This window comes from Coregonus clupeaformis, chromosome 26 (genome assembly GCF_020615455.1).
Source record: "Coregonus clupeaformis isolate EN_2021a chromosome 26, ASM2061545v1, whole genome shotgun sequence".
Taxonomy (NCBI): Eukaryota; Metazoa; Chordata; class Actinopteri; order Salmoniformes; family Salmonidae; genus Coregonus; species Coregonus clupeaformis.
This window is the reverse complement of record NC_059217.1, coordinates 49,332,575-49,351,794: the sequence shown is the minus strand read 5'-3', so window position 1 is coordinate 49,351,794 and position 19,220 is coordinate 49,332,575. Positions and strand designations below refer to the sequence as shown.

Sequence of the window (19,220 nt, the reverse complement as noted above, 5' to 3'; positions counted from 1 at the left end):
CTGCTACACTGATCCTCAACACTGGGGCCAATCAGGGGTGCGTGCTTAGTCCCCTCCTGTACTCCCTGTTCACCCACGACTGTGTGGCCAAACACGACTCCAACACCATCATTAAGTTTGCTGACGACACAACGGTGGTAGGTCTGATCACTGACAACGATGAGACAGCCTATAGGGAGGAGGTCAGAGACCTGGCAGTGTGGTGCCAGGACAACAACCTCTCCCTCAATGTGAGCAAGACAAAGGAGATGATCATGGACTACAGGAAAAGGAGGGCCGAACACGCCCCCATTCACATCGACGAGGCTGTAGTGGAGCGTGTCGAGAGTTTCAAGTTCCTTGGTGTCCACATCACCAACAAACTATCATGGTCCAAACACACCAAGACAGTCGTGAAGAGGGCATGACAACACCTATTCCCCTTCAGGAGACTGAAAAGATTTGGCATGGGTCCCCAGATCCTCAAAAAGTTATACAGCTGCACCATCGAGAGCATCCTGACCTGTTGCATCACCGTCTGGTATGGCAACTGCTCGGCATCCGACCGTAAACCGCTACAGAGGGTAGTGCGTACGGCCCAGTACATCACTGGGGCCAAGCTTCCTGCCATCCAGGACCTCTATACTAGGTGGTGTCAGAGGAAGGACCCAGAAATTGTCAAAGACTCCAGTCACACAAGTCATAGACTGTACTCTCTGCTACCGCACGGCAAGCGGTACCGGAGCACCAAGTCTAGGTCCAAAAGGCTCCTTAACAGCTTTTATCCCCAAGCCATAAGACTGCTGAACAATTAATAAAATGGCCACCCAGACTATTGACCCCCCCCCCACCCCCCACCCCACATGTACAAATTACGTCAATTACCTCGACTAACCTGTACCCCCGCACATTGACTCGCTAATGGTACCCCCTGTATATACGTAGCCTCGTTATTGTTATTTTATTGTGTTACTTTTTTAAAAACTTTAGTTTATTTAGTAAATATTTTCTTAGCTCTATTTTCTTAAAACTGCATTGTTGGATAAGGGGTTATAAGTAAGCATTTCACAGTAAGGTCTACACCTGTTGTATTCGGCATGTGACAAATACAATTAGATTTATGTGGGAATGCTGTGCACCGAGTAGGGAGAAGCCTAGGAAAACAACATGGCATGTCTGAAATATGAGTTGGGGTTGGGGTAATGGCCTCTTGTGCCCCACGTGTGGGAAGACTTTTACAAGGCGCCAGCAGGCAGCCCCACTTATCATAAACACTGTAGCTTTTGTTTGAACATGCAGTGCTATTCATTCATCACACATGATTGCAAATGTCACAGACACAGTGTAAGTGTTTTCCTGGGATTTCCCAGATCAAGAGTCACTGTTGGCCTGACGTATAAAGAGCTTTCAAGTGACAGGGCAGGATGTCAATGCCAGATGTAAAGTTCCCCGTTTCAATTTCTACATAGACATATTGACAGAAGTCTGAGAAAGGGTTGAATGAGTTCTGAGAGTCTCAGACAGTACTAGCAGGATAAAAGCAGGCGTACTGTAGAACAATCTGAGAGTATTACTGAATCTCACAGCTATTTAATTAGGTGGCAACCCATGAATACTAAAGGCTCTAGGATCGTCAGACATAAAGAGACACCCTCATACCGATGTGCTGTATGCTAAACATCTCCATTTGAAGTATTTTTCAATCACTGCCGGCTATATTCCTTCACATACAGTGGGGGAAAAAAGTATTTAGTCAGCCACCAATTGTGCAAGTTCTCCCACTTAAAAATATGAGAGAGGCCTGTAATTTTCATCATAGGTACACGTCAACTATGACAGACAAAATGAGAAAAAAAAATCCAGAAAATCACATTGTAGGATTTTTAATGAATTTATTTGCAAATTATGGTGGAAAATAAGTATTTGGTCAATAACAAAAGTTTCTCAATACTTTGTTATATACCCTTTGTTGGCAATGACACAGGTCAAACGTTTTCTGTAAGTCTTCACAAGGTTTTCACACACTGTTGCTGGTATTTTGGCCCATTCCTCCATGCAGATCTCCTCTAGAGCAGTGATGTTTTGGGGCTGTCGCTGGGCAACACAGACTTTCAACTCCCTCCAAAGATGTTCTATGGGGTTGAGATCTGGAGACTGGCTAGGCCACTCCAGGACCTTGAAATGCTTCTTACGAAGCCACTCCTTCGTTGCCCGGGCGGTGTGTTTGGGATCATTGTCATGCTGAAAGACCCAGCCACATTTCATCTTCAATGCCCTTGCTGATGGAAGGATGTTTTCACTCAAAATCTCACGATACATGGCCCCATTCATTCTTTCCTTTACACTGATCAGTCGTCCTGGTCCCTTTGCAGAAAAACAGCCCCAAAGCATGATGTTTCCACCCCCATGCTTCACAGTAGGTATGGTGTTCTTTGGATGCAACTCAGCATTCTTTGTCCTCCAAACACGACGAGTTGAGTTTTTACCAAAAAGTTATATTTTGGTTTCATCTGACCATATGACATTCTCCCAATCCTCTTCTGGATCATCCAAATGCACTCTAGCAAACTTCAGACGGGCCTGGACATGTACTGGCTTAAGCAGGGGGACACGTCTGGCACTGCAGGATTTGAGTCCCTGGCGGCGTAGTGTGTTACTGATGGTAAGCTTTGTTACTTTGGTCCCAGCTCTCTGCAGGTCATTCACTAGGTCCCCCCGTGTGGTTCTGGGATTTTTGCTCACCGTTCTTGTGATCATTTTGACCCCACGGGGTGATATCTTGCGTGGAGCCCCAGATCGAGGGAGATTATCAGTGGTCTTGTATGTCTTCCATTTCCTAATAATTGCTCCCACAGTTCATTTCTTCAAACCAAGCTGCTTACCTATTGCAGATTCAGTCTTCCCAGCCTGGTGCAGGTCTACAATTTTGTTTCTGGTGTCCTTTGACAGCTCTTTGGTCTTGTCCATAGTGGAGTTTGGAGTGTGACTGTTTGAGGTTGTGGACAGGTGTCTTTTATACTGATAACAAGTTCAAACAGGTGCCATTAATACAGGTAACGAGTGGAGGACAGAGGAGCCTCTTAAAGAAGAAGTTACAGGTCTGTGAGAGCCAGAAATCTTGCTTGTTTGTAGGTGACCAAATACTTATTTTCCACCATAATTTGCAAATAAATTCATTAAAAATCCTACAATGTGACTTTCTGGAAAAAAAAATCTCAATTTGTCTGTCATAGTTGACGTGTACCTATGATGAAAATTACAGGCCTCTCTCATCTTTTTAAGTGGGAGAACTTGCACAATTGGTGGCTGACTAAATACTTTTTTCCCCCACTGTAGATACTGTCCCTAATGTATCTAACGGTATCGCTCACATAGCTACATGACATGCATTCCATATTATTGCTATTATGTTATGGACAGTAAAGCTAAATATAAATAGCCCTGAGAAAGACACTACGCTTTTACAGTGGTATTTCTGGGGTAATTAGCGCATACACCTGGCTATTATGGATCATCCACAGTAGGTGGCAGCAGTGAGTTAGCCAACATTGGTATTCTGTGGTTAGGATGGCACTCTGAAGCATGATGGGTTTCCCTGCCTGATCAGTTATACAGCCTATGATAAAAAGAGCAAGGAACCTTATTTCCTTTACATTTCGCACTGATGCCAAAACAAAAGGAATATAATGCCCCTAACATATAACAATATGCCACTGGACATTTTGAAGAAGATTTTGCCTCCAGACGTGTTATTTGATCCAGATCTCTTAAACGCTCTAAACGCTGTTGACTGGGTGATCTGTAACCACACTCTAACCTCAAATTGCTGAAAGTGGAGTCATTCTCCTGATGACTAACACAGCTTGACCACTGCCTGTCATATGAGCAACGCTGCTAATTCACTCCAGACCTGCAGAAGCAATGTCACATGTGGAACCGAGAAAACACACCCAGAATAGTACAGCTATGGTATGAGCAAACTATTCCAATTTCCTGTCTGTTCTCTCTCTCACACAACAGTGCAGACAACGCCCATGTGTACTGCTCTCTCGCCACTCAGTGCAAGGGTTATATGCTACAGTATACAGTCATTAACACCCACGTAATACATCTCAAAACCCACAATCTATATATATATATATATATCTAAATTCAAAAACCTACAACGTGCATCTTGCTTTAAAAACAGCAAACAACAGCAGAAAAACTGAGATTTATACTTTGAGTTCAGCCAAAGCCAACAACATGGGATAGCATTGCCAACATTTTTATGCACATTCCAGCCAATCTGGGAGCTGCCAGCAGGCATGATAACATGTTCAGAAGGCCCCTATCGCTAGCATGTTGTTACATAACACATACAAGGGCATACTATTATCTGACCCAGAGAGGGGAAACCAGGAACTGGAGACCACCGTTCAAAAATCACAGTGCCAAGAACACAGTCTTCCTGACAACAGAGAGAGAAAGTCTCAAAAGCACCACACCCCCTTATCTCATTCATTCTCTCCTTCACTTTATTATGCAGGTCATCTATACAGAGAAAAGACAGAGGGAGTAAGCTACGCGTAGCACATAGCCACACCACAGGAATTACTTCAGGTCTGAATCCTTTCTGGCAGGGAGACAGTGAGTGTGCATTGCTCAAGTCTAAACTCAAAGTCATGTGGCACTGCTGTTTCTACAATAAAATACATGTTTCAACATGGTTTGTATGCTACAATATGCTGTTATGCATGAACATCTATCACATTTTTCACTTTGAAGTATGTATAATATTTAGTTATCTTCCCTGCCAGTGAAACAGAAATCATATGAATATACAATAGGGTGTGAACTACTATAGTAGCATGCTCTCTCATAGATGCCTAAATCACAGCTTCATCGTAATTGGTTTGTACACATTCATCATCTCACAAACAAGTCCTAAAGAGCAACCGACTCTATAATAGAATAGATCCAGAAAATCAAACACTGAAACTAAGGCTTGGGACTATAATACAGATATTTGCTGACCAAACTAATACCATCATTTCAACCTCAAATGATATACTCTGAAGGGAAAGATTCATAAACCAACAAGTATAATAACCTAAACACTGTTTATACCATATGCAAATAGAGCATAATAGCACATGGTAAAATACATGGTAGTGCCATCACCACAACGCCCACCTCCCACAGTACATACAAGGGAGGAAACCTTGGCAACTCCAGTGACATCACACATCAAACACACAGGACAGGAAGTAACTAGGGGGAAACAAGAAATTCTCTCAAACCTTCTATGAAGTTGGGGAAGGTCTTCTCCTCGGGTACGTCCAGAGAGTGGTCCCAGTCATCCTCAGAGATGGCGCTCTGGGCGGACTCGACCACCGCTCCCCCGGCCAGGAGAGCCCGTTCGACGGCCAGTGCGTGCAGGACATCAAAGTCCAGTTCTTGCCCTGTTATCTCAGGTACAACAGGAGGAGGAACCTCTCCTCCAGCCACTGCCTGCGGGCTAGTGATGTGCTGCACCTCAATCACCTCCTCCACCACCACTATCTTCTTCCTCATGTTGGCCTCGTCTACAGACTGGTCACGGGTGTCCTCCAGGTGAGGCTGTGCTGGCAGAGGGGCGGTGGCTGCAGTGGTCTGTGGGGGTTCCTTGTCCTTCTCCGAGGCCTTGGGAGGAACAGATAAACGTTTCTCCTTCTCCTCCTTTGTGTTCTGTGCTGCTGCTAGAGTGGCTGAGTGTTGTGCAACAACTCTGGGAAGCTCCCCCTGCTCAGTGTGGAGGCTGGCCCGTGCCACAGCTCCGGCTGACGCTGACTCTCCGGCTGCAACGGGTGCTTCCCTCGCAGAGGAGGTTTTTGGTTTCGGGTCCTCCCGTTTGATTTTTTCAGCAGAGAGCTGGGAAGGCTCCGCCTCTCCTTTGTCTAAAGCAGGGGCCCCAGCCTGCACAGCTGCTGCCATGCTGGTTTCCTCAGACCACATTCTTTCAGGAGGTATCTTTGGAGAGCCGTCCATTACTTTTCCCCCGAGGGTGTTTGGGAGGTCAACCTTAATGGCGGCCCTGGTCATCGACACCTCCTCTGTTGGTGATAATGTTTCAGATGCAGGTGGGGATAATGGTTTTGTGGTTGTGGTCTCACGGTCTGGGGCAGAAACCTGCTTTTTCTTTTTCGCTTTTTTTGTCTTTGATGAATCAACCACAGCTGTTTCTATAGGGGCTTTAGCCTCTGGCACTATGGCAGGTTGTGGAGGTTGCGGTGGAAGTGTAAAGGTAATCTCCACAGGTTTGAGGGCTTCCTGTGTCATCTCCGTCTTTATGGTCTTCTGCACTGTCACCGTTTCCACTTTTGTGACACTCATCTCTGACCTGTGGGGGTATTTTTCCAGCTGAGCCTGAGGTCACTTTACTGGTCGTCTCAGCCTTCTCCTGCACTTGGACAGTGACTGGAGGCTCAGCTGGAGGGGCTGCAATGGGATGGGGTGCAGCTTGTGATACTACAGGTTTAGTGTTGCTCTGTTCCACTGCTGGTTTGGGGGTCTGATGAACAGCCTCATTAGATTTTTGTTCCTCAGCCTTAGTTTCTTCTTGAACCTCAGCCTTAGTTTCTTTTTTAACCTCAGCCTTAGTTTCTTTTTTAACCTCAGCCTTAGTTTCTTTTTTAACCTCAGCCTTAGTTTCTTTTTTAACCTCAGCCTTAGTTTCTTTTTTAACCTTAGTTTCTTTTTTAACCTCAGCCTTAGTTTCTTTAGTGGATTCTGGTCCCTTGGGCTTTGTTGACGATGTAATAGCTGGTGGGGGTTTGGGGGGCTCCTGTGTCTCTTCCTCGGGGGTCTTCAGTCCTTTTTCTGGGGACACCTTTGTGACAGGTGTTTCGTCAGCAATCACAGCCTTCGCTGTTTCTCCGGGAGATTTTTTCTTCTTCTTTGATTTGGAGCCATCTTCAATCATCACTTTTTTAGTTTCGATAACCTTTTCAATAACCTTTTCAGTGACAACACCGTCATTGCCATTGACCACTGGTAAGGGAGCAGTGATGTCAACTTTGAGTGATTTGGGGGTTCGGCTGAGAGTTTGGGGGTCTCTTGGGGGACGGTCATTTCTGCCACTTTCTTGGGTTTTGGAATCTCCTTCACCTTTGTTTTGTTTTCCTCCTTAATCTCTTTAGTAGGGGGCAGGGGTGCTGGAATGGCTGACTTGCTGGGGACAGGTTCAGCGGAGACTTTGGGGGTCTCCTCAGAGATGGTCACTGCTGCAGCTTTCTTGGGCTTCTCTTTACCTGCTTTATTGAGAGAGGATTCAGCTGAGACCTTCACTGCTGCAGCCCCAGCTACTGCAGCACTAGCTACTGCAGTTACAGCTAATGGGAGGGCTATTTTGGAAGAGACTGACTTGATGCTGGCCTGTGATTCATGTGTTTTCTGAACCGGAACCACCTGGGACCTTTCTGAGTGGACCTTAGTGATGATTTTCTCCTGGGAGATAACCACTGCTTTACTGCTACTAGCCTCAGTGGTCTGAGAGAAGGTAACCGTGGAGGCCCTCTTCACCTGGCTTTCCTCCATCATTGAAGCCTCAGTGCGGAAGCCCCGTCCCTTCCTCAGGGGAGGCTGGGCCATGGCCTCAGATTCCCATGATGCTCTTGGTCTGACCGTCTCTGCGGCCAGCGGGCGACCTCTGAACCTTGGCGTCTGGCCAGAGGGGCCTTCCTCCTCGGCTGCACCCATCCTCCTGTGTCGGTAGACCTGGCGCTCAGCCATCGCCTCCTGACTTTCTTCCTTGCCAGGTTTGGGGACATAAGATGTGGGGCCGTCCACTGACTGGACCCCACGTGCTGCCCTTTGGGCAATGGCCAAGGTGCCTGTTGGACGGCGAACCCTTTGCAGGGAAGAGGGGACGATCTCAGCAGGCAGACGGAGGTAGTCACGCAGGTAAACAATGCCCTCGTTGGTCAGGTACCAATAGAAGTGCCTCCAGGCGAACGTCTCCCTCAAGTAGCCCCTGGACTTGAGGGAGCCCATGGCACGGATCACCTGCAGGTTTCCCACGCTGGGGATCTCTGGGTGCTTGGTCTGGGGCCGCTTGTCCTTCTTGGCCACCATGACGCCATCGCGAAACAGGAGCTCGTAGATGGCCCTCAAGTCCGCCAAGGGCATCACCATTCCTGCCACCATTGTTGCTCTGTGTGTGTGTGTTTGTCTCTTCAAAGAATGACAAACAGCAAAGCTGGAGCCACTCCGCCAAGGGAGAATGAATTACAGGATGACCTCACTTCTCAGTCTCTGAAAGGGTCCAGTGGCTAAAACAGTCTGCCACGTGCTTTTTCAAAAAAAATATGAATAAATCCTCTTATTCTCTCTTATTGCTTCTTCATCACTCTCTTCTTGTTGCCTTTGAGCGCGTGAGGAAACAGAGAAAGTTTTTCAGAGAAAATTGTGTGAAAACTAAAGCCAAAGAGTACTGTTCCCCCCTTCAGTCAGACTTGCTTGGAAGTGAACAAACTCCGGTCTGACGCATGCAGCGGCAGAAGGCGAGAGAGAGAGAGAGAGAGAAAGAGAGAGAGAGAGAGTGTGTGTGTGTGTGAGAGAGGAAGAGAGAGAGGCACACTGCTCCAAACGGCTCCTCCTACCTTCTCTCTACAGTTGAGGAAAACTTGGCATGGAAAAAAAACAACTTCTGAATAAACAACGGCAGAAGACGAAAATGACTGATGAGGGGGTAAATAAATGTATGTAATCGAGATTAGATTATGATAAGCGAGCGAAAGAAAGAAAGAAAAGTAAAATGAATGGAAGCTACTAACACACCTCTGTAGTGCTTCAGCACATGCAGGGCTGTTCCTAAAAGAAGACGCCCACCCACACACGTGCTCACAGTCACACACTGATGGAGTGGGTTGGACCAGGAGAGATTAGCTAGCGACAGTAAAGGGAGACGCCCTTCAGGCATACCATCCTACACTGCAGAGGCACACTACACATTTACTTTACGGGAAGCTTGTCACCCTCAACCACCCTGGTTTACACATTTCAGATCCAGTATCACCGACTGCTTGACTTTTATCCTACACACAGAGGATCTGACTGAGAACTGCATGTCTCCAGACCCCATGCCTAAGAGAGTAAACACACTTTCTTCTTGTATGTAGTATGACATATATAGATTATATGAAAGATAAAAGAGAGATAGGCTATAGCCACAGCTACGGTAACATGGACATAAGCTTTGATGTGACCGACTAAAATTAGATTCCTGTAACTTGATAGTTAGACAAGTCAGGGTGGAAAGCACAAATAGCCCTATGGACTGAAATGATTTCACTAATCAATCTTGTTTACAAGCCAAAGAGGTATAGCCAGATCCCACTCATATTACTAATCAAACAATTGATTTAATTCATCTCCATTCATGTCAGTGTTTTGTTAGTGCATTACACAGTCAGCACCAGGTGGAGAGGAAATATAAGAGACCCACCATCTTCTCCAAATGCAGCCCATTAAAGTGATGCAACAGGCTGTAAGAACCACTATTCCCACTGTTCAAACAGCCCACATGGATGGTTCATGCCCTGATATAGCCAGTGAACTTGTATTGCCTGACTCGACTATATAAAGCGCCTGTACATTATAGCTAACCTTTCACAGCACCCAGGAACATTATATCAGATTACATTCCCCGAGATCACTTCTTTCTCTTCAGTGCATCTGTCGCTCTCTCTCTCGCTATTGATGTGTCAGAGAGAGTCTCTAGTGCATTCATGTGTGTAAGAGAGAAAAACTAGAAACAGTGCCCTTAGGGGAAGAGAGATCGAGGCAGAACATTTCATTAGTCTAAATTATATTTTGTTCACACATTTATCAGGTACGTCGAAAACTGGGGACTGAAACACACTGATAGCCTGTGGCGACAACGCAAAAAAGCAATGAGGAAACGCATAGGCTACTATTTCCAACCACAGTGGGTTGCAGTCAGATCCAGATCCATACACTGAAAAAAAATACTGTTTTCTTTTTCCATCGCCATGGCGACAGTCATACAGACAGTGTTCCAGTTCAGAGAAAGTAAAATAGAGCTCACCAGCTTGTAGTCCTAGAACCCGGAAATGAATTACCTCTGGTTCGTTCAGCCATTCCTATGGGGAAAATGAATGGGGAAAGAATAGGGTTTTGGGATAAAAGCCGAAAATAAGGTCTGAGGTTAACACAGGCTTAGGAGATCTTAGGAAATACTTTTTGTTCTAAGAGATAATATCAGTCAGTTATCATGACCTTTATGAATGACGAAGCCTTTATGTGCTTTGTGGTTTTTCTTTATTACATAAAAGCTTCAAAATTCACAAAAAGTGACGTTAGCTGATGAAGATTATATCATAGAACAAAACGTATAAGATCTCCTAAGCCTGTGTTTACCACAAACCTTATTATGGGCGTTTATCCAAAAACCCTCCAAAAACACCATTCATTTCCCAATAGGCTTTGTCCAAGGAACCATGGCAGAGTTAGTGCCTACAAAATGACACCGTTACTATTTCTCTCTATATCCTCTTTCAGGGCTGCAGTGGGCCATAAATATGTTGTTCAGGGCAGCTTGACTCCACTGTCACTTCACAGACAGCTGTCTGCAACAGTTAGCATCGAGCTCTCAGCCAAACTATACAACCATTAGGCGCAAGTCAGCGTTCCATCACCAATCAAGTCATCCTAAATAATCACCTGATGTAATTGCGGTCTTTAGGTCTATATTTTAGAATACAAACAGCTCGTTAAACCTAACTGCATGCAATTAGATCCAAGGCATTCATTTTAAAAAGTGCAAACCACCACAATAATAGCCTACTTCATGAACACTGAATACTTTTTTTTGCATTATGTTGGGACAAATTGAAATGTTTCAAACAGAAGACCTATAAAAAACATATGCATGACCAGGGTAGCAATTGAAAGAAAAGACTTAGGAAATTATGGGGAAATTGTCTGATCAAAGTTGAGGACACAACTGTTCACCTTACACAAGACTGAATCCAAACATTACAATGTTGATTTTATGTGCATTTTACATTTACCGTACTTTTCACAGCATTTGTCAATAACAAAATCTGGAAATAACCTGGATACATTCAACATAATAAGAATATTCACTGTAATTTTGGAGTAAGATAAGAAAAAAGATTACAAGGGTGAGTTTGAGTTTGAGTGAGAAGTCTAACTGGTGTCTCCAAGTGGCCACACACTTGTCCAAACTTGAAAGTAATTTCAATGCACTTTTATGACTCAAGAAAAGAGCTTTCAACTGTAAGGGGCTTTTATTTTGTAGCTTTCCTAGCTTTGCCACCGAGGAACTGAAGCAAGCACACTTGTTGTTTTGTTTGGAACACAGCCCTGTGTCCCCACCATCACACAATCCAAAAAACTTTCCATTATATATCGCAATCTGTGTCAGGTGGGTACAATTTGAAAGCTTATTCTATTGCCAACATGGATAGCTAAATTATTAAACACCATAACCTTCGAACCTAACATGTCCTTACAGACACTCAAGCCTATTTCACAAGAAGCGGCAGTGGCCACAGTTAATAGTGTAAAAGCACAAGGAATGCTGAAGGTAATGTACTGCAAACACAATCCATGCGATTACGAAAGAAATGGAATGGATTATCATTGGCATGCTACAGTCTGCCTAGCCACAGAAAGGAAGGTGGTGCAGGTGTGCGTTTGTACTCCTACATGATTCATATTCAAAAGTTGTAATATGTAGAAATCGCTCCGCCATTTCCTGGTTGGCGAATAGTTCACCTAATTTCGGTTTATGTGACAAAAACAACCGTAGAGAATCATTGTACAAATCTAAACTGCTGTGAGTTATATTTTCAATAACCAAAAATATTGTATGTTTGAAGCTGGTGTACAAAACGAAAGTAAAAGAAGCAAAAACTAAACTTAAGAAAGGGAAGCATAAAAATAGCGCACATAGAACAGATCTACCGCTTCTTAGACTTGCCTTCAATGATAATGACAGATCTATAACTCACTATTTTTTTTTTGCTTTAAAAGGAAATGTATCCAATTAATCATCAATTTCAAAGGAAGAACTGCATTCCTGCACTGTATCATGATCTATCCGGTTATAATGAACAGAGATTACACTATTACTTGATTAAGAAAATGTGCTCCTGGTTAAAAACTATAAACTGGCAACCTTAATATCATCCCCCACTTTCACTGTGCCATGCCATGTCCCCTAGTTGTGCCCATCTGCCCATGCCAGCACTCCTCATTAGGGATCATTTGCATCAACATGCCCTGCCCTCTTAGAGCTGCCCATCAGTGGGATTTCATGCACTGTTTGTGCACAAAGTGCTCACTGAACCCCTACTGTCTCACAATGACCTATTAACTGGCTAAATGCCCAGACCCATTTATAACCCCTTCCTCAAAACCATGACACTCTATAACACAGCTGACCATCGATTCCGTCTTTCAACATGTCTTAATGGTTGCGATTGCTTTATGATTGCTGATACTGTATGTTTGCATTATCAGCCAAATGAATGGTCAGAAATAGATGTCTAACAGAGGGGGAAGAGTTTCCACTGTACTGAATAAGCTGTTCATTATCTCTGGACTGCTGAAGTTGGCAATGGGACAACCTCGGGCCAGGGAGTGGAAGTAGACATTGATAATAGATAGATAGAGAGAGATGAAGAACGAGATAATCAGAAAACGAGAGAGAGAGAGAGAGAGAGAGAGAGAGAGAGAGAGAGAGAGAGAGAGAGAGAGAGAGAGACGAGATTGTAGGAGAGTCCACTCCAGCCAGATCCTGTTCCTGGTAAGTCTGCTTGGATGTGTCAGAGAACCCACTCTGCCCAGAATAGACATGTCAGCACCCACACTAGGGATGCTGCCTGGTTTCCATGCCCACTGTTAAGGCTCTGTGCTCTGGCGCTCAATGGTCCGTCCAAGACACGTGCCTACTGCCTGCCCACTCTGATATCAGACCCCAAGCCATTCCAGCCACTCCCAGGGGAAAACAAAGGTCATCAGGATATTTCTTAGAGACCAGTTGTGTGTATCTGTTGCGTTGAGCGTAATATGCCCAGGAATCAAATGGAGCTCAAATTCATGTGGCTGGTAGATGTAATTACAGCTGCTAATAAATGACTGAGACCCCTACCCTCGGGTTGGCTGGAATTAACCTGATCTCAACTTGAGAGAAATAAAGACAATGAGTCAACAGGATGCTTTATCACTGACAACATCCCAAGACTCAGCCATTGACAGCTGAGTTCCCCAGCAAAACATTAAAGTGCTTTCCTGTGAAAAATGGTACAAACCACATCCAGGAAGTAAGCTCCCAACAGTACTGCAGGTAGTCTAACTGACCTATGATGAGTCTTTAGATGACTAAAAACACCACAGATCATTACGAGCCCACATGCTCCGAGTTAGAGCTGGGAATTACAACTATTGCTGCAAGACTTGCTTCCATTCAGCCACAAGAGCATTAGTGAGGTCGGGCACTGATGTTGGGCGATTAGGCCTGGCTCGCAGTCGGCGTTCCAATTCACCCCAAAGGTGTTCGATGGGGTTGAGGTCAGGGCTCTTGCAGGCCATTCAAGTTCTTCCACACCGATCTCGACAAACCATTTCTGTATGGACCTCGCTTTGTGCACAGGGACATTGTCATGCTGAAACAGGAAAGGGCCTTCCCCAAACTGTTGCCACAAAGTTGGAAGCACAGAATCGTCTGGCATGTCATTGTATGCTGTAGCGTTAAATATTTCCCTTCACTGGAACTAAGGGCCCTAGCCCGAACCATGAAAACAGCCCCAGACCATTATTCATCCTCCACCAAACTTTACAGTTGGCACTATGCATTGGGGCTGTTTTTCCATGGTTCGGGCTAGGGCCCTTAGTTCCCGCCAAACCCAGATTAGTCCGTCGACGGCGAACTTTACACCACTCCAGCCGATGCTTGGCATTGTGCATGGTAATCTGAGGCTTGTGTGCGGCTGCTCGGCCATGGAAACCCATTTCATGAAGCTCCAACGAACAGTTTTTGTGCTGATGTTGCTTCCAGAGGCAGTTTGGAACTCGGTAGTGAGTGTTGCAACTGAGGACAGACGATTTTTACGCGCTACGCGCTTCAGCACTCGCCGGTCTCCTTCTGTGAGCTTGTGTGGCCTACCATTTTTTGGCTGAGCCTTTGATGCTTCTAGACCTTTCCACTTCACAATTAAAGCACTTACAGTTGACCGGGGCAGCTCTTGCAGGGCTTAAATCTGACGAACTGACTTGTTGGAAAGGTGGCATCCTATGACGGTGCCACATTGAAAGTCACTGAGCTCTTCAGTAAGGCCATTCTACTGTCAATGTTTGTCTATGGAGATTGCATGGCTGTGTGTTCGATTTTATACACCTGTCAGCAACGGTGTGGCTGAAATAGCCGAATCCACTACTTTGAAGGGGTGTCCGCATGCTTTTTTATATATATATATATATAAATAAATGTGTGTGTGTGTGTGTGTGTGTTGTGTGTGTGTGTGTGTGTGTGTGTGTGTGTGTGTATCTGGCATTATAAACTGGGTGGTTCGAGCCATGAATGCTGATTGGCTGACAGCGGTGGTATATCACACCGTATACCACGGCTATGACAAAACATTACATTTTTACTGCTCTAATTACGTTGGTAACCAGTTTATAATAGCAATAAGGCACCTCAGGGGTTTGTGGTATATGGCCAATATACCACGGCTAAGGGCTGTATCCAGGCACTCCGCCTTGCGTCGTGACTAAAAACTGGCCTTAGCCGTGGTATTTCGGCCATATACCACACCCCCTCGGGCCTTATTACTTAAGTAACCCACTTGAACTCAGTTACGGTATGCTTCCCTCCACTAGATCAGCCAATGCTGGGGAGGCTCTGGAGCGTTCTAATGTTGAAGAATGAACTGGAATGAATTATATCTGCTGAGTGCTGACTTTTAAATGCAACTGAATAAAGCAAGGGGTATGAGGGTTATGATGGGGAATCTTGTGTGTTTTGTTTTGTGGTAGAATGTGCTTCTGTGGTAGAACGTTGTTGGAAGGCAGTTTGGGACTGCAGTGACTCATGTGGACACATGGCCCTCTCTTCAATGCTGGAATTGACAGCCATTTGCATGGGCTGCAACAAATAATTTGCCAGTTTTATTTACATAGCAAATAGGGTACAGTAAGGGAGCAGCCTTACTTTACCAATACTAACTTTCACTTTTGATATACAGTGAGGGAAAAAAGTATTTGATCCCCTGCTGATTTTGTATGTTTGCCCACTGACAAATACATGATCAGTCTATAATTTTAATGGTAGGTTTATTTGAACAGTGAGAGGCAGAATAACAACAAAAAAATCCAGAAAAATGCATGTCAAAAATGTTATAAATTGATTTGCATTTTAATGAGGGAAATAAGTATTTGACCCCTCTGCAAAACATGACTTAGTACTTGGTGGCAAAACCCTTGTTGGCAATCACAGAGGTCAGACGTTTCTTGTAGTTGGCCACCAGGTTTGCACACATCTCAGGAGGGATTTTGTTCCACTCCTCTTTGCAGATCTTCTCCAAGTCATTAAGGTTTCGAGGCTGACGTTTGGCAACTCGAACCTTCAGCTCCCTCCACAGATTTTCTATGGGATTAAGGTCTGGAGACTGGCTAGGCCACTCCAGGACCTTAATGTGCTTATTCTTGAGCCACTCCTTTGCCTTGGCCGTGTGTTTTGGGTCATTGTCATGCTGGAATATCCATCCACAACCCATTTTCAATGCCCTGGATGAGGGAAGGAGGTTCTCACCCAAGATTTGACGGTACATGGCCCCGTCCATCGTCCCTTTGATGTGGTGAAGTTGTCCTGTCCCCTTAGCAGAAAAACACCCCCAAAGCATAATGTTTCCACCTCCATGCCTCATCTGACCACAACACTTTCACCCAGTTCTCCTCTGAATCATTCAGATGTTCATTGGCAAACTTCAGACGGCCCTGTATATGTGCTTTCTTGAGCAGGGGGACCTTGCGGGCGCTGCAGGATTTCAGTCCTTCACGGCGTAGTATATTACCAATTGTTTTATTGGTGACTATGGTCCCAGCTGCCTTGAAATCATTGACAATATCCTCCCGTGTAGTTCTGGGCTGATTCCTCACCGTTCTCATGATCATTGCAACTCCACGAGGTGAGATCTTGCATGGAGCCCCAGGCCGAGGGAGATTGACAGTTCTTTTGTGTTTCTTCCATTTGCGAATAATCGCACCAACTGTTGTCACCTTCTCACCAAGCTGCTTGGCGATGGTCTTGTAGCCCATTCCAGCCTTGTGTAGGTCTACAATCTTGTCCCTGACATCCTTGGAGAGCTCTTTGGTCTTGGCCATGGTGGAGAGTTTGGAATCTGATTGATTGATTGTTACCTGTATAAAAGACACCTGTCCACAGAAGCAAACAGATTAGGAGCACTCCCTTTAAGAGTGTGCTCCTAATCTCAGCTCGTTACCTGTATAAAAGACACCTGGGAGCCAGAAATCTTTCTGATTGAGAGGGGGTCAAATACTTATTTCCCTCATTAAAATGCAAATCAATTTATAACATTTTTGACATGCATTTTTCTGGATTTTTTTGTTGTTATTCTGTCTCTCACTGTTCAAATAAACCTACCATTAAAATTATAGACTGATCATTTCTTTGTCAGTGGGCAAACGTACAAAATCAGCAGGGGATCAAATACTTTTTTCCCCTCACTGTAATAATAATAATAATAATAATAATATGCCATTTAGCAGACGCTTTTATCCAAAGCGACTTACAGTCATGTGTGCATACATTTTTACGTATGGGTGGTCCCGGGGATCGAACCCACTACCCTGGCGTTACAAGCGCCATGCTCTACCAATTGAGCTACAGAGGACCACATATCAGTCTCATTACAGGGAACAAGAGTACTCATCTCCAGACACTGGTCTTAGGTTGGACTACTGTGGAGAAGGGTACTGTCCTGTGCAATTACACATGTTTACAACCCCTACTGCTTTTGTGCTTGCCTGATCTGGTTTTGAGGATGACCCCCTCAGATTGGGACAAGCGTCCAGCTGTCCACTCTGAAAAAGAGCTGACGTGTGTGACTCGCATGTCACCTCGCCCCCTGGAATCTCTCGACTAGGGGAGTACTGTAAGCAGCCGGAGGGACTCTTTTACTCTGATAACACCTCTCAAAATGGGCTACTTATAGAGAGAAAATCCCATACTCACTGGTTATAGGTTGGGGTAACAAGGTAACCGTGGACGTGGAGATTAATGTTGATGTCAATATGACTATATTCAGGAGGACCCATTGAGAAAAATTTCTAGACACAGATTATGTGTAGGTCTGGACTAAGCACTTTCAATGGGAATCCTCCATTGAGCATTCTTTTTAGTCCAAAATTAGGGTTAATCTGTCCGGGAAACTGTCCCCTAGTGTCCAGAGGCTGGAAGTGTCCACTTATTGAGTATACATTCATGACACCCATGTTTGATGTCTTTTGAGAGCATTTTCAAACTGTCCATGAAATATGTTTTTTCAGTCAGCGACGGTTGGTCAATTCCCTGCATACTGGGTCACCAATTGGGGTACATTTGGGAGCCTCAGCAACTTGACAGACGTGACCTAGCTTTAGAAAGCACCTTTTGACCCCTTCTCTGTACGGTAACGGTTAAAAGTGCCATCCAGGTGACTGACAGCTTTAAAAATACAAAAGGTCAACAGGTTTTAAACCCATTATCCTTTTCTCGACTGATCACTTGTTATAACATGGTTTATGACCAGAGTGGCATCAAGCGATATCAAGCGACATTAAGAGCCAGAGAGCTCATTCACTCAGGTGACCTTGATCGACAGTGTGTCTTGTTCATGACAGCTTCACGTGGCCAGCCTTGAGTGGCACCTTTGAAATGCAAGAGGGCCAGAGCAGCATAGATCAACCCCTGTCACGAAGCGGGCGACTAAATTGGGATGATCTAGTGAGATCCAAAATGGAGGGCTTCAGGGGCACTGGTGTGACTTGGCATGAAGTTCTAAACCAGAGGAAAAGAGAAGAGAGGTGTGGTGGATGGGTGAGTTGGCATCGCAAGGACAGCCTCTGTCGGTAAACCACCAAAGACCACCACAAGGAAAGACTGGAAAACCACAGAGGACTTTGTTGTAGACAAAGGAGCAGTGTTTTGTTCATGAGCTGGCTAAAAGAGAGAGGGAGAAGGAGAGGAAAAGCGGTGCCATTGGCATTCCACACATTGTGAGTAAAATAAACAAGTTGACTGTTCTCGGCTAATTGAAATTAAAAATCAACTTCGACTGCGGGGGAGAAAGTTATGGCATGTTGACACAGAAGGTGTTGAGTCCATGAGAGGTGAACAGAGAGAGAGAGAAACACACATATTGAGCAGAGATCAATGGAAGACTCCAGGAGCTGTTCTGCAAACTCAGCCAAGCTAGAACTGCCTAATAAATGAAATCGTTTTGGAATCAAGTAAGGCAAGTCGGAATGGCTAAGTGGTCAAAACTAAGCTTTTACATAAGATGTGGGTGTGCCAAGAACTTTTCTCTTGGACAGTCGTTCACCTATATAAAAATGATGCTGATGTCACATCTGAAGAATAGCCTATTGTGTGTTACACAAGAGGAAGTTTCATTTGTCACATGCACAAGTACAGTGAAATGCTTAACGTGCAAGCCCTTCCAAACAGTGCAATATTCAATTTCAAACTAGTATAACAATAAAATAAAAAGGATAATGTAAGCTACAGCGCATTCGGAATGTATTCAGACCCCTTCCCTTTTTCCACATTTTATTACGTTACAGCCTTATTCTAAAATTGAAGAAATTATTTGTTTTCTTCAATCTACACACAATACCCCATAATGACAAAGCGAAAAAAGGTTTTTAGACATTTTTGCAAATGTATTTAAAACAAAAAACAGAAATACCTTATTTACATAAGTATTCCGACCCTTTGCTTTGAGACTCAAAATGGAGCTCAGGTGCATCCTGTTTCCATTGATCATCCTTGAGATGTTTCTACAGCTTTGAGTCCACCTGTGGTAAATTCAATTGATTGGACATGATTTGGAAAGGCACACATCTGTGTATATAAGGTCCCAGAGTTGACAGTGCATGTCAGAGCAAAAACCAAGCCATGAGGCCGAAGGAATTGTCCGCAGAGCTCCGAGACAGAATTGTGTGGAGGCACA

The 19,220-nt window shown here is 44.6% G+C and overlaps 2 protein-coding genes across 2 annotated transcripts in view; both read right to left on the bottom strand.

The window, feature by feature from the left end:
- Positions 1-6,428, bottom strand: part of LOC121540869 (plectin-like) — an 83,129-nt gene extending 76,701 nt beyond the window's left edge. The window contains 1 exon segment of the mRNA XM_045207909.1: positions 5,262-6,428. Within this exon segment, the coding sequence (XP_045063844.1) occupies positions 5,262-6,333 (1,072 nt within the window). The 5' untranslated portion in view covers positions 6,334-6,428.
- A 155-nt stretch (positions 6,429-6,583) lies between these two features.
- Positions 6,584-8,904, bottom strand: LOC121540873. The gene has a single exon (XM_041849995.2). The coding sequence runs from the start codon at positions 8,143-8,145 to the stop codon at positions 6,922-6,924; it is 1,224 nt and encodes a 407-aa protein (XP_041705929.2). The 5' UTR covers positions 8,146-8,904; the 3' UTR covers positions 6,584-6,921.
- Positions 8,905-19,220: the final 10,316 nt, after the last annotated feature.

Coding starts and splice junctions, on each gene's coding strand:
- LOC121540873 (XM_041849995.2), bottom strand. CDS start 8,145: ATGGTGGCAGGAATGGTGATGCCCTTGGCGGACTTGAGGGCCATCTAC.